The 15,533-nt window shown below is 43.5% G+C and overlaps 1 protein-coding gene across 1 annotated transcript; it reads right to left on the reverse strand.

Moving 5' to 3' along the window:
• Positions 1 to 803: 803 nt before the first annotated feature.
• Positions 804 to 15,461, reverse strand: LOC134448790 (ubinuclein-1-like). The gene is made up of 15 exons (XM_063198448.1): positions 15,251 to 15,461; positions 15,000 to 15,101; positions 14,788 to 14,886; positions 14,071 to 14,196; positions 13,000 to 13,076; positions 12,329 to 12,621; positions 11,809 to 11,984; positions 11,061 to 11,128; positions 10,605 to 10,734; positions 9,464 to 9,567; positions 8,489 to 8,620; positions 7,526 to 7,669; positions 4,002 to 4,052; positions 3,059 to 3,095; positions 804 to 2,122 (listed from the first exon to the last, which is right to left on the reverse strand). The coding sequence occupies exons 1-15, from the start codon at positions 15,449 to 15,451 to the stop codon at positions 1,673 to 1,675; spliced, it is 2,190 nt and encodes a 729-aa protein (XP_063054518.1). The 5' UTR covers positions 15,452 to 15,461; the 3' UTR covers positions 804 to 1,672.
• Positions 15,462 to 15,533: the final 72 nt, after the last annotated feature.

Consider the following 15,533-nt stretch of genomic DNA (forward strand, 5'->3'; position numbering starts at 1 on the left):
GTTCATAATACAAAACACCACATATATGAAATCAATAAACAAAGTATTGTCTGAAATTCATGTTGAACCTGAACCATCAAAAATATAATAAAATACAGTTGACTAAATTATATTTTTGTTGTCAACCTTGAGGTAGTGGAGGGGACTAGTGCTCATATGGGGCACCCGCTGTACCTTTGCAATGCCTACAGTACAAAGTTTTAAACAAATGTAATGCAGTGATCAGGGATCCAGTTTGGCATTCTAGAACATTCAATAACAGTACACTATATTAAAACGTCTTTGAACTCGAACACTGAGTACACTGAGGCAGGCTTACAGTATATGAATTAAACTTTTCCACTTACGCACTGCACGCCACAAAAGTTGAATGCAGAGTAGACTCACTGAAGCACCACTGTCTTTAGTGCAGTAGTGCATTTGCTACAAGTAAAATAATTGTTTGCAAATTCATCTTTTTAGAACAAATTATGTACAAAAATGCTTTCTCACCATGATGCACAAGCAGCACAAACACAAGTAACTGCACCACCATCACATCCATCCTCTACATACTCAAAACAGCACATCAACACCAGCTCCCCCTCACAGGCTCTAAATCAAGACCACTGCAGATGACGTATAACTCAAGAAGGAAGTTTCCAACTCACCACGGATACCCAAGGAACTGTTAACCACTACTAATCACACTTAAAGTAACAGTTTCCTTTCATAGACATTCTGTTTGACTAGAACCCAATTTAAAATGTAAGTGTGAAACTGAAAAGGTCATAGGAAAAAAGTAGTAATTCACTCACAATCCATATACTTACAGAAAAATCTTTAATGAAAATATTATTTTGAATAAATTCTTCTTTAACAATTTATAGTTGACAGGTTGACACACAACATTAGAAAAAAACATTATTGCTTAAACGGACACAAAGCCAAACATGGAATAACTCTATAAATGCTTTAGGCAAGTTTCACATTAATCCAAATCTTTAAAATATGACAGATCATGTAACCAATCAAACAAGATCATTGTAAACAGGAAATGGCACTCTCCACAAACATGAATCATGAACATGAACACTTTTCAAAGACCAACTAAGCCTATGCAGCCTACTCAGGGGTGCATTTCTCGAAAGCATAGTTGTTAGCCAGTTAGCAACTTGACTAGTTGTCAATGGGAAACTGAATTGCAAACAACAAAGTAGCTAATGTACTTAGCAACTATGGTTTCGAGAACTGCACCCCAGATTTGTCCCTTTCAACATCGAACACCAAGAACCCTAGACTCAGACTTTACTGACACCAAGATACACTTTTTTCCACAAATATTTAGTAAGTGCCGCGCAATGCGTGTACATACTTAATAATAAACATAATGCATTATGAACTTTACATAAACCTTGGTCATTCGCATTGTCTTGAAGGATCGCTGATTCAGAAAAAGCTTTAGCACAACCTATTGGTCAAATAATGCAGCCTACAATGACAGCAGCAATGCTGGGTCATTTTATCAAGAGGTGTGTGTGTAGGTGTGTGTGTGTGTGTGTGTGTGTCCGAATGTTCTAACTGACGCCCTTAATAATGCATCCTAGCATGAAAGCAGCAATACTTGGTCATTTCTGTCGACATCAAGGTGTGTGTGTGTGTGTGTGTGTGTGTGTGTGTGTGTCCGGTCGTCCTAGTTGACATCTTTTGGCGTGCCGTTCGCAGCCAGTGGGAGGCTGGCTGGGGGAAGGGCTGCTTGCAGAGAACCAAACGAGGCTGAGCCAGAGCAGGGCCACGTCTGGGCCGAGCCCCCCTCCGACTCCGCCGCCTGGCCCGGTGGAGGGGAGGGGCTGGGGCCGAGGGGCTGCTTGTGCTCCACAGGTCGGAGCACCAGGCTGGGGTCCGGGCAGGGCATGCCCAGCGCAGGCTCCCCCAGCTGGGTAGAAGAGGAGGCCGCGGGGGGACGTCCCCGTCCTGCATAGTTGTGGAGCTCCTGGATGTGTTGGGTCATGGAGGCGCTGAGGGCCCCCAGTTCCTGACACACGTTGCCCAGAGACGAGCTGACCACCGTCGGGGACACGGCAGCCACTGCAGGGGTGGTATTGACCACAGAGGCCTTGTTGACAACCTTCTCTTTGGGTTTCTATGAAGCGGGGAGGGAAAACCCAAAGGAGTGTGAGTGTACATGTGAAGAGTTCAGATGCAAAACCCCCTAACTCCATTTCTGAGGACCTGCACTTCTATATTTTTAGTAGGGCTGGGACGATTAATCGACTAATCGTGACTAATCGATTATAAAAAATAATCGGAAAGAATTTTCATAGTCGACTAATCGTTTCATTTAATTCAATGCTTTTTAACTTACTTTACTAATGCTTTATTACTTTATTAAAACCTAAAATTGCCCAGCACGTATGAATTGGACGTTGTATCACAGAGTAAATACTATCTACTATCATGATTTAAAGCTCATTGTGAGCTCAGGGACCTAATTTTAACGGTTTCTTTCTTTTTTCCCAATTTCCTTGAAGATTAAAGTGCTAGAGTACTTGAAAAAATAATCGTTTGACTAATCGACTATTCGAAAAAAATAGTTGATAGATTAATCGGGAGAAAAATAATCGTTTAGGACAGCCCTAATTTTTAGAGAATCCCGTTGTTGGTTTGGCTTACATTCATGTACTTGATAATACATAGAAATAGTTATATTACATAAATAAAATAAAAACTATGCAATTTTGATAGCTTTGTTTTAAATAAAAATGAATTAAGATTATTTTCTGAAAAGGCACTTAGGGGGTTTTGCATCTGAACTCTTCATGTACATCATGACATTTTATTTTAAACAAAAAAGAAAAAGGGTTGAAACCTTAACAGTGTCTATGCACACGCATTTAAAAGCTAAATTCAAAGTCAAAAGGCATATTTGCAAGTGGTCGTGGTAAACTAAATTCACATTTGAGCACTTGAAATGATATAATTCACAATTCATACACCCAAAATAAATATTAAACACTAAAGCTTCAAGTGGTTATAAACTTGGGGGCAAAGAATAGAATAGATAGATACTTGTACATACCTTAATTTTGGCATTAATTTCAGATTTCATTTTCCCACTGCAATGAAAAAAGGGAGAGGACGTGTCTGGGGCCTCATATTACAATGATTGCTTACGCACCAAAACAAGAAGCTATGTACACAACTATTCATGCAAACGCTCAGATGACAGACTAATTTATTTAATTAATTTTAGATGAAAATACTGATATTTAACACTGATACATCTTAATTTAAAAGAAATTGAATTGCATTTCTTCTTTTTAAAGCCACACAATTTAAACATTACACACACATCTTTTATCTGCCTCTCGTTTTACAACTGCACAAGGGGCACAAGTTCTGTTCATCAGTTTCAAATCGTAGGCACGGGGACTCATTAGTTCGACGCCCTTTCGGTACTTACCGCTTACGTCATACGACCCTAAGCCTAATCCTAACCTTAACCCTAAACCTAAAACTAACCCTAACCCTAACCCTAACCTTAACCTTAACCTTAACCCTAAACCTAACCCTAACCTTAAATCGCTTGTTTGAAATGTTTGATTACCATGTGAAATCACGAGAGGGCGTCAAACTAGTGGGTCCCGTAGGCACGCTCAAACTGAGTGGTTGCCATCTTTGGGTGCACACTGGGGATGGCTTCAGACCAAAACACATCTGTGTAATGACCAGGGGCCTATACTAAGAAGCCAGTTCAGGAGTAAACCAGGTTAGGTTAAGAGGTAAATCACCTAATAGAAGAGCCTGGAATCCTCATTTTCTGAAGAACATTAGGACTCCTGGCTCTTCTCTTAGATGATATAGCTCTTAACTTAACCCAGTTTACACCTGAACCAGCTTCTGAGTATAGGCCCCTGAACGTGGCACATTAAAAATTGTAGAAGTAGAGAGTAGTAGAGGTTAAGCAAGACTGTGCTGCCTTTTCTAAACTACTGTACCAGTTGTGTATCAGTCAGTCTTACCTCATGCTGGTCAGGTGGACATGGGCTTTACGACTCTCCTTCAGTAGAATTCTATAGGACCCACAGAGCAGCAGACAAGTCAGGAAAACAACCCCGTCTCTCACTCACAATAAACTCTTTTGTTCAGTAGCTGACAGTTTATAGACTAGGGTTAAAGTGAAGGTCCCTACAGTGTGGCAGATTACCGTAGTTAGTGTGACCAGCCATTCAGGTGTTTCAAAACAGGTACTCTTAGGGCGTATTCACACCTACCACGTTTGGTCCGGACCAAAGGACCAAACGGACCAGGTTCGGACCTTTTGGGATGGTCTGAATACAAACCAGCGAATCCTGGTCCGGACCAAACAAGCGGACCGAGACCGAGCTGAAAGGTCGGACTCGGTCCGGATCAAACGAACCCTGGTGCGGACCTTTTGGAGGTGTGAAAGCAGACCGGACCTAATCCCAGACTTTTTGCTTTTTTGTACCTCGGGAGCTTCCGTCGTTTTTCGAGATTAATGGGAAACAGAGTGTAAACAAAGCGACTCCACAACTTGTCATGTCCATGTCTTTGGTGTAAATTCGAGAGTGGTTTGTTTGCAACAATATTAATATTAACTCATTGGCTGCCTTAGCCGTCGAATGACGTCATTTCGAATAGTGACGCCCCCTGCCTTCGACGTCGCTTGCCGATAATTGCGTTTTTTTACAGCCACGCCTTGAGGACGGTCTAACCTATGTTGTGTATTAATTTCACGCCTCTAGTCATGTTCTAACTGTTCCTGTAGGTGGCAGAAGTGTCCTTAGGAACAGTCAGGGCAGGGCATTAGCTCACATCAAGAGGAAATGTCAAGACAAAAACATCCCTTTTTACTATTATAATCTCAAAAGTTGCAAAAGTAGCAAAATCATTTTTGAAAGTATGCACCTGTGACAGTAGTCTACTTTCTTGCCCTCTGATTTTAACACAGGTATTCTACTGATTTTAGTAGAGCCTGACAAAAAAAAAACTTCCTCTCATGACCAAAATACACCCCCCTGTTGCCATCTAGCTAGTAGGCATTGTAACTAGCTTGCCCAAAATACACCATGTTCAACCAGAGATGATCTGTGTGGCAACTGTTTCATTTTGGATAATGTGATCAGCCTACACAACATCAGGATGATGCGTACAAAAGATCATCTAACAGGAAAATGCACGGGACTAGTGGTCACCTCAGTTGGGAATGTTTGGCTATTGTTTGCTACGCTAGCTAGCTAGCACGAAATCGCTAACAATTTACAACTAAGCCTAAATAAAGGAGCCTTGGTAAGTCAACTATTTTTACTCATTCTACAGTTGCAGTTATGGATCTGTATAGTATGATCAGCTTACTGTATCATCAAAAAGACAGGGGGGTTGCAGATTCTTGGAACAGAGTAGGCTAGCCTTTGTGTCTGGTCAGACACATTCAGCTCACATGAGAAAGCATTGCACTTAGCCTCAGACCAGCTAGCCTTCCCCACTCCAATCGGCTTGTGAAATGTTGGATATGTGATCAGTACTTTATCAAAAGAAAATTCATTGAACAATATATGACAAGATAGCAGAAACATGATGACAGTAATCATCAATCTGCAAATTGTCCGCTCTGCCAAAGAAGCAGCAGTAAGCTAAGTTGTGCTGCCTGCCTGCCTGTCTCCCAGTTCACACGGTACAGGAGGAAACAAATCAGCTGTGATTTGATCCCCAACGAGAGGACTACATGCTAAACAGAGGGACTATGAGACAGTATTTCTGAGTTTAGTATTTCACATGAGTTACATGCACCTGCTGTCATGATCCATTGTGCGCGCCAGCAACAAACCAAAACACTATTGTTTTCAAGCCCATCCCGTTATATTTCAGTACAGTATTAGGTTGAAAAGACCATACAAACGATCTTTTGTTCTGGCTACAGATGACAGGAGACTCTGTAATAGCATCTGATAGGTTTGGAGTTGTTAGGACGGTGTCATTATGAGCAAAAACACTTGCAATTATAGGTCAACTTCAAATGGCGTTTTCTCAGCTTTTTGGCTAGAAAGCAGCATTTTGGCGAATTCCACTTATTTTCAACAGATGATTATGAAAGAACGGAAAGGGGTAGAGAGACACCGTTTTTTTCTGATGACAGATGAGCGTCTAATCTGTGTTTTGATAGGTATGGTGTTGACATAGACACAGAACTCAATTTTCTGTGAGCCTCCAAAAAACACCCAAAATGCTGAAAAATCTCTGGCACTCTGGGTTACCCTTTTATGAAAATGGCTGGCAGCCAATGAGTTAATAAAATAATAGCCTAAACTATCGCAATCGTGGGCGTAGGCTACATTGTTGTAGGCTACGGTCATTCATATTTTCAATGAGGATGGCTTGTCAGTGGAGCACAGGAAAGGAAAAAGAGACTGTTAATTTAGGCCTACCTATCACAGCATTTTAAATGTTGATTGGGGCAAATCCGAAAAGCATCTACTGAAGAAACGGAAGAAAACACTGTAGTCCGCACAGTATGGATTCTGATAATGATGGCAATAATTACGACGTTGGCATCCCCCTGGCTTGCTAGCTGTGTGTTGGATGGATGTAGGCTAGTGGAATAGCCTAGGCTACTTGAAGAAGTTGTGATGAAGACAACGAAGGTAATTCATTAATTTACCCGCTGTGGTGGCATGTTGGCAAGTTTGTATGATCCAAACGCTATGCCCGTGCTCATCATGTTACTTTTTTCTTGATGGAGTGCGTGAAATATTGCTGCAAATGGTAGCCAATATTCCTATACGAAGTATCCAAATGACAGTGGAGCGCACTGTTTATTTTCGAGAAGAAAGAATGGCGTGGTGCTTGGAATAAGCTCGCCAATGTTTCACATTGAGCCTGTTTTGCGTTGTTCCCAGACATCCCAAGTGTAAAACACTGATTGCAGGGAGGTGGTTATCCTATTGATGACTAAACCAACCAGCAATCTCGCCCGCACGCTATATGACATTATAAGAAAGAAAGAAAGAGACAGGGATAAAATGTGTCTATCCCAACTCGCGGGATCAATCAATTGGCTTTCAGGAAGACTCCCTTCATGTCATGAGCTTCAGATAGTCTGCGCTATATTTCGTGTGAGCGCTATGCCATACATGCCGTGAACGTTTAGGCTATTTTACATGCCGCTGAACTATTTGGATGCGTGTAGGCGTATTTGGACATAGCCTTAACTTGTTGCGTGTGTCGTTTCTGACCAATAGCTGAACGACCTCAGGGCGCGTGGCTTTCTTGTCGATTTTGTTCCGCTTACTGAAATGTACAGTCTGAAAGCCAACCACACCAAATTTTTTAAATTAGGTTCGGACCAAACAAAGTGAACTATCGGACTTTCCTGGTCTGAATACGCCCATAGTTTAGTTTAGTGAGGCCCATGTTCAAGAGATTTCCAGTACCAGATTTAGCTTTGTAACGAATTTACATTAGTAGTCCCCGGGCAGGGAGCAATAAAACTAACACAGATTAAAAACATGGACGACACACAACACACCTGGTAAGCATCCAGCCCTTAGGCCAGAGGGGCTTCACCTCCAGTTCCAGAAAGTTCTTCAAGTATTTCTCAGCATCCGGACTTTGTTTTTTCTCCTGTTCATAAGAAGTCAACTTCATTTGAACAACGTCACACAGAAGAGCCCTGATGAACAAAACACAACACAAATAAACTTGGTTAACCACAGTGCAGTAGGTGAGTTATGAAAAGTATAACTTAAATACATATTTCATTAGTGCACTATCTGAAATTAGAATTTTAGTAGCCTATGCATGCATACATCTTCATTCTCGCTGGAGAACAGGCTTCTTGTGATCGTGAACGGCTGTCAGCACAGTAAACTGATCATAAAAGTGCTTCACGGGGTCACCGGACCAACTAGCAACTAGTATTATCCAAACTTGCGTATTGGGCAAGGCCGCTGGCCATGGTGCTGAATTACTGCCGAGCCCGATGTTGGCTATGGTTAAAACGATTCTCGGGCTCGGGAGTAAAGACAGACACGGCCAACTATCCACCTGATTCTCATTCCCCGCTCAGCCCCCATTCAACGGATTCGTAAGTGCAATGACAGCTGGCACGCCCCTCAATTATCTACACCGCATTTATTCCTCACTCACCTCACCAAACTCGCTCGCATCCAACCATTTGCCCCGATCACCCCCTCTCTACGCCATCTTGATCGTTTCGTCCAGAATTCCACCCTTGCTCCTCCTCGGTTATGCTTGCGGATATGTGCAAGCTCTCAGCGGACCCCCTGGCCGATTATGGGGAGAGCAAGCAGAACCGAGAAGGAGTGAGGGCGAAATTCTGGATGAAACGATCAAGATCATGTCGAAGGGGTGAGTAGGTGAGCGAGGAAAAAAATGCTAAGTAGATAATAGAAGGGCATGCCAGATGTCATTGCTTCAACTTGACTTGACTAATGAGAGTGCTTCAAAACTTGCTGCTTATGTCTCCTACCTGATGGGTTGAGTCCAGCAGAACCTCTTAGGTGGCGATACAGGACCCTTCACCACGGTCACCTCTCCTTCCTCTTCCTCTTCCTCACCTCCTGCCCCTCTCTGCTGCCCCTCGGGGCTCCCAGGGTTTGCTCTTCAACAAACGACACAAATACAATTTAGACATAATTTTATTTTTTTTCACATTATGCAGATTTTACACAGCACAAGGTCCGCTGACTAAAAACACTGCAAGTATTAATATACAGTAAAGACAAAAACGCACACACAAATACAAACTACAAGCACTCAGTAAGTGCAAACTTCCGCCAAGGCTAATGATGGTTAATGATGCCATAACGTCTACACACTGGCTAATAAAGGTTAATGATGCCATAACATCTACACACTGTGGAATCCGATGCCTATGATATTACTAATAATTAACTTACAAAAAAAAAATCCTGTATCCGGATCATGATCTGAACCACCAACAAAATTGTATCACTTCTCCTTTTTGTCATTTCTAATAACTCCACACAATTTCATTAATTCTGCTGACAGACAAACGGACAAATAAACCAACGTGACCGATACCATAACCTCCAAGGCGGAGGTAAAAACAAACATTTAAAAGCTATAACCTCAGATAGATCCCTCATGTGGCCTGCATTAGCTTCTGTATAATGTATGTGTAATGTGGTGTGATACTTGCCTGGTTAACACCAGACCTAATCACAAGTGAGATTAGGTCTGGGGAGTTGCCTATTGTAAATTCCGTATGGGGCCGGAATACTTGGCTATTATGACACACTGCCCTGCTCTCTGATTGGGCAGAGAAACTGTTAAGGTCGGAATGCTTGGCCATTATGACACAGATCCCATGATCTTGGACGTTATGAGTCATCCTCCCCAGACTGTCTTTCAGATCGAAACGATCGTGTAGAACTAAAGGCAGTATGGGAGTTCCCAGGCTAGTGTGATACATATTTCATACGTTGAACTGCTTCGGCGATCGCTCTGGTAACGGACGAGTTGCTCCTGCATCGCCGTGGTGATCGCCTCCTTGAGTTTCTGCAGCACCTCTGGAAGACCCGAAGTCTGACCACACAAACAGTTCACAGAGGAGAGCAGAAATGTTTCAATTAACATCTATATGTATACCACTTACTAACAACAGGAAGTTGTAAGTTGACATCCATGAGTATCACGCATGTACAGGATAAAGTAAGTGTGTGTATGTGTGTGTGAGAGAGAGAGAGAGAGAGAGAGAGAGAGAGTCACGCATGTACAGGATTTATCATGATTATTTCAGAGAGAATTTTATGATTAGAAAATAAGTGTTTGTGTGCTAGAGTGTGTGTGTATCACTCATGTACTTGATTTATCTCAATTGCTTCAGAGAGAATTTTATCATCATAAGTGTGTGCGTGTGTGTGTGTGTGTGTGTGTGTGTGTGTGTGTGTGTGTGTGTGTATGTGTGTGTGTGTGTGTGTGTGTGCGTGTGTGTGTGTGTGTGTGTGTGTCTGTAAGAAAGAGAGTGAGAAAAATGAGACAGAATCATGATTGTAAAAATAATGAAAGACTGAAAGCTGTACAGTAGTATTTCTCAACAGGGGTTCTACAGCCCCCTAGGGGGCATTGGGGAACCCTCGGGGGGGCGTTGAGAAGAAAACAACCGAGAGGGGGGCGGTGCTTAGTTGCAATTGGGGAGCATTAGTCAATTTTCTTCTTGAATACTAAAGGGCATCGTTGGGAGGCTTATGAGGAGGTAAAGGGGGCGTTTGCTCAAAAAAGGCTGAGAATTGCTGCTGTACAGTATCAGAGATTCTTTAAGTATAGAGATATGCCAACATAATAGGTTTCTATGGGCACCTAATGTGACCAGGTTCCGGTCTGCCTAAAGGGGCGTGTCTTAATGCTCCTAGCATTGAATAGAACAGTCCTTAGGTCTGCCTAGGTCTGCCTAAAGGGGGATCCCCCCCCCCCTTGCAATAATAGAACCCGGAAACAATGGGCCAAAGGAACCTCTCTCTCTCTCTACTCTCTCTGGTATTGCTGCTGTACAGTATGTAGAGTAGAGTAGAGTAACTTTATTGATCCCCAGGGGGAAATTCAGCATGTGCTTGTGTACGTACCACTGGTGTCATTGTGAGCTTGCGGGCTCGCTTCAGGAGGGTGTCTTTAGTGAAGGGCAGGTGAGTGGACAGGTGTGTGAAGACATGAGAACGAACTGCAGGACCCAGCTCTCTGCTCCGCACTTCAACACTGTAACACACACACACACACACACACACACACACACACACACACACACACACACACACCATCAATCTCAGCACAAGGTTTGAATGTTGTACTGTATATCGATTAAACATAAATGAATGTATGAATGATGTTCAATCAAGAGAGATGAAGCCATAGGGCTTGTTGTCTTTACATGTTTTACACACAAACTAAAAAAGAAAGTCAGTAGTCATGACACACACACACACACACACACACACACACACACACACACACACACACACACACACACACACACACACACACACACACACACCTTAGTGAATTCATTCATATTATCCACTTACTCCAGCAATTTGTCGTTGACGGCCTGAGTAAAGAACTTGATTTTGTTGCCACCCTGTGTCTTGGCAGCCTGGAAACAAGTAATACAGCATTCATATTCAATTATTTATTGCAGATAAAGGGGGATCCGTATCACATAGGAATATAACACAGAAAAAAAGAGCAACTAAACGAAAAAACTACTAGAAGCACTAGAGAGGGCAAACCTCCGCCAAGTTCATGGGGTTACATCATAATCTTTTTTCATTGTAAATCTTTCTGCCTTGTTTTTGTGGAGTTGGAAGCCGGAATGTCAAAATTCACCCTATCTTGTAATGGTGAAAAATCTTTTTTTTTTAATCCGGGATCTGGATCGTGATCCGGATCACCACCTAAATGTATTCTCTTGTTCCTTTTGTCATTTCCAACGACTCCAAATTCAGCAATATGAATATTCGTTCGTGAGTTATCCTGCTGACAGACAGACAAACAAACCAATGCGACCGAAAACATAACCTCCTTGGCGGAGGTCAAAAGTAAGAGAGCGCATGAGGGGAGAAGACACAGTCATTGCTCACCTGTGTGAGGTTGAAAAATGACAAAACTTCGCACCATGCACAGATTCTTTATAATTATATAGGCGCGTTTCGGCGTACTGAGGAAGGCTGAATCTATGCATGGTGTGACCTTTTCTCATTTTTCAGTTTTACGATTTTTGGTCAGCACTCTCAAATGAAGAAAAACTTGGGTGAAGAACCTTTATGAACTCACCTGTGTGAGGTCCCTGATGCTGGCTCTAAGAGGGGTGGGAAGGCCACGAGGGGGCGTGGCCAGTTGGGGGTTGGAGGGGCCAGACACGGCTGGGTCAACCACGCTTGCGGCCGGGGGGCTCGGATTGGCCAGACCTTTGGCTGCTGGGCCGTTTTGATTGGTCAGCACGACAGGACCTACAGTAGGCATACACAGTACAAGACCTCAACAGAGACTTTATGTGATCCGTAAACTTTCTACCCTCTCTGTTGCCCCTCATCTCCTTTCCATAGATATACACAGTAGATTACAGCACTTGATGTCATGCTGACTACACCTTTAGGTTGGAACGACTGTGTTCAATTGATCGCTGCCATCTTTGGACAGGGGTAACACTGCTGGAATGAACATCAGTCGGCGACATGGCAAGGTAAACACCTAGTAGGTGGCTTTAAAAGCATCAGTGACGTCATCACGAGGCCAGGCGAGGGAGAAAGGGAGGACGTGAGCTGGGATATTAGGGAAAAAAAACCTTGTATACCTGTGGGAAGAGCGCTGTGGCTCGGGGTGTTGAAGGGCTCCAGGGGGGTGGGGGACAAAGGGGTGGGGGTCAGCCGCGTGGGGGGCGGGGCGGTAAGGGGCTTGTCGGGCTGGAACTCCTGGAGCTTCTCTTGCTGCAGCCTGCGGAGGACGCTGTCCAGACTCAACGTCCCTGACGGAGGACGCTTGGTCTTCTTCTGAGGTGGAGGCCGAGCCACCAGGGAGGAGGAGGACGGCTCTGGTGCAGCAGGGGCATCATGGGACAGGGCAGACTCCTGCATGGTGGCAGCAGTGCTGTGGAGTTGAAGGAGTATGTTAAATGGTCACTGTGTAATATTTTAGTTTATTGCCAGAATTCATGCTGCTGCCCATTCAGAAATGGCCTTTTTCACGAAAACTTACCACCACCATTGAATTCTAAGTATTCAATAGGACTGGGAAAAGTGCACTTTTCATATGTGAAAAGGGGGATCTTTTTAACATTTTTTTTTTCTGTGACCCAAACGTCCAAATGTGGAATGGACAGTGCGGGGGACTTTTCTTACACTTCCGGATTATAATCCTACCAGTATCTAATGCACCTGCTGTGTATGTAGGTGTGCAATACATTTTAGCTAACACTTTTAAATGATCAGGTTTCTATTGACTATGCGATGAACTGATTGACATTACCCAGCATCAGAACCCCCTGGCTCCAGGCTCTTCTTTTTCTTCTTCAGCTTCGGTTCTCCATCTTTCAGCTTCCGCTTCTGATAAGAAACTAAAAATGCTTAACCACTGTGTGTGTGTGTGTGTGTGTGTGTGTGTGTGTGTGTGTGTGTGTGTGTGTGTGTGTGTTCTGAGCCAACTTCATCATTGTGATACTGCGATCTATAAATACATGTTGTATTCTATTGTGTGTCAGAGAACAAACACTCGAAAATAATTTTCAGGAAAAAAATAAAACCTACATAACATTGACATTAGAGCATACAATACAACGCTACACAGAATAAGCCAAATGATGATGCAAGTATGAAGATGTGGGCATTGCAGGAACACGCTCACTCCACATGCCCAATGTCATAATACAATATGCTCATTTGTCACACGCATGTAAAAAGGCCATTACAAAAACTGCCTTCTGTGAATTGAAAGTCCAACCGGGAAACTCCAACTCCCATTGCCATTGTGACACAGCACTCCACAGCTGTAAGTGCACACTGCACACAACCAAATTGAATTAATGTCTCAAGGGGGCAGCCCCCAAAGGTGCCCGAAAGGGAGCAGAGCGGCGGGACGGTAACATGCTCAGGGTAGCTCAGTCATAGAGGAGGATGGGGGGTTTCTCCCCCGAGGAAAATTTTGAAAATGTAGTTGTTAAAAGTGTAATTTTAACACAATATGTGAAGAGGAGAGGCCTGTTTTAGCCATGTGTATTGCGATCTTGAAAGCCCACTGGGAAACTCCAACTCCCATTGTCATTGTGACACAGCACTCCACAGCACACAAGTGAACACTGCACACAACGAAATTGCATTTATGCCTCACCCGTGCAAGGGGGCAGCCCCCAATGGTGCCCGAAAGGGAGCAGAGCGGCGGGACAGTAACATGCTCAGGGTAGCTCAGTCATGGAGGAGGATGGGGGAGAGCAGCCTTTGGGTTACAAGTCTTAACGTAATAACAGCTTACCCATGACTGCCTTTTGCCATGTGTATTGCGATCTTGGTTGCGTATGAAGATGTGTGACAGGAGTTGTTGTACCTTTGCCATCTTGGGTGTGTCTGGGTCACCGTCGGAGCAGGACGCTCTGCAGAATTTCAGGGCGCCACAGTTGATGTAGAAGCCGCCGTGTTCCGTGTTGAGAGATGACGGCACAAACTCATCATACTGCAGCACAGTCCAGAGACATACAGTCATTAGTAGAGTAGTAGAGCAACTTAATTGATCCCCCGGCGGATATTCAGGAACACATTATGCAGTATATCAAACCCAGGTAGACATGTACTCATCATACATAACACCCAGATAGACATACATTTATCATACAGTGTATAAGACCCAGGTACACATACATTTATCATATACAGTATAAACACGAATAGACATGATGACACAATCTTTATCTTGAGTTACACCAATTCTTGAGATTGGCGATATACTGATCTAAACCCTGAAGTCCACGGCATCACTCATCATCATCACCATGACCTTTGTCTACAGAACAGGTTGCTATTACTGACTTTGTAGGTGTCGCACAGTGATGAACATAATCAATTCAATACATCACACCTCTTGCCTACCTATTCTCCTACTCTCTCTTTCTGTGTGTGTGTGTGTGTGTGTGTGTGTGTGTGTGTGTGTGTGTGTGTGTGTGTGTGTGTGTGTGTGATGTTTTAAATGACACATTTGGTTTCATCTGAAACAATAAAGTACACAATTTGCAGCTGATGTAGAACTATTAGGGCTAGAACTACTCACCGCTTCAGAGTTGTCAATAAATGAGTCCTCTTCGTCATATCCGTCACCCATGTCCACCAGGTCAGAAATGCGGTCTTTCCTTGGTTTGTCAGGTCCTCCCTGAGACACACAGAAAAGTGAAATAGCGGTGTGGCAAGGATGAAACAAAACATTCACAAATACTGAGAGGTCTTCACGTTTGCGACAAAACGTAGGCCTAATGTTATGCTCACATATTTGGCCTCGAATTTCCTTGCCAGTGCCTCAAGTTCATTCATCTCGTTGTCTGCGTCCACCTCTTCCAAAGTTTTAGGATGTTTTCGCGCTTCATTTGCCTAACAACAATAACAAACATAGTCTAAGACCAACCAAACGTTGTCATAAAATAAAAGGGTCAGCTGGAACAAGGTAAATTAAAACGATGTTTTTTTTCTTCATATGTCACCATGATGCTCTTCCATGCAGTCCATTGAAGCCTACATACCTTCACCAAGTCAGGATAGTAGAACTCCGGGCACCGGTGCTCATCTGAGGGGAACAATTGGAGCTCAAAACGGACCGCAGACTCTACAAATAGTGTCTCTGGTGTGGGTTCTTTGACGATGGGCTGCGTTGGTGCTGAAGGAACAGGTAGTGGGCCATCCCCGGGGAGGGAAGTGAGTTGAATTCGGCGCGGCTGAGCCATCGCGGTCCATGAAAAACCGAGCAGAGGAAAGTGACAAACTTAATTTCGAAGGAGGAGGAGGGGCTACAATTGGCTGCAGGTG

Source organism: Engraulis encrasicolus, chromosome 5 (genome assembly GCF_034702125.1).
Source record: "Engraulis encrasicolus isolate BLACKSEA-1 chromosome 5, IST_EnEncr_1.0, whole genome shotgun sequence".
In the NCBI taxonomy this organism is placed as follows: Eukaryota; Metazoa; Chordata; class Actinopteri; order Clupeiformes; family Engraulidae; genus Engraulis; species Engraulis encrasicolus.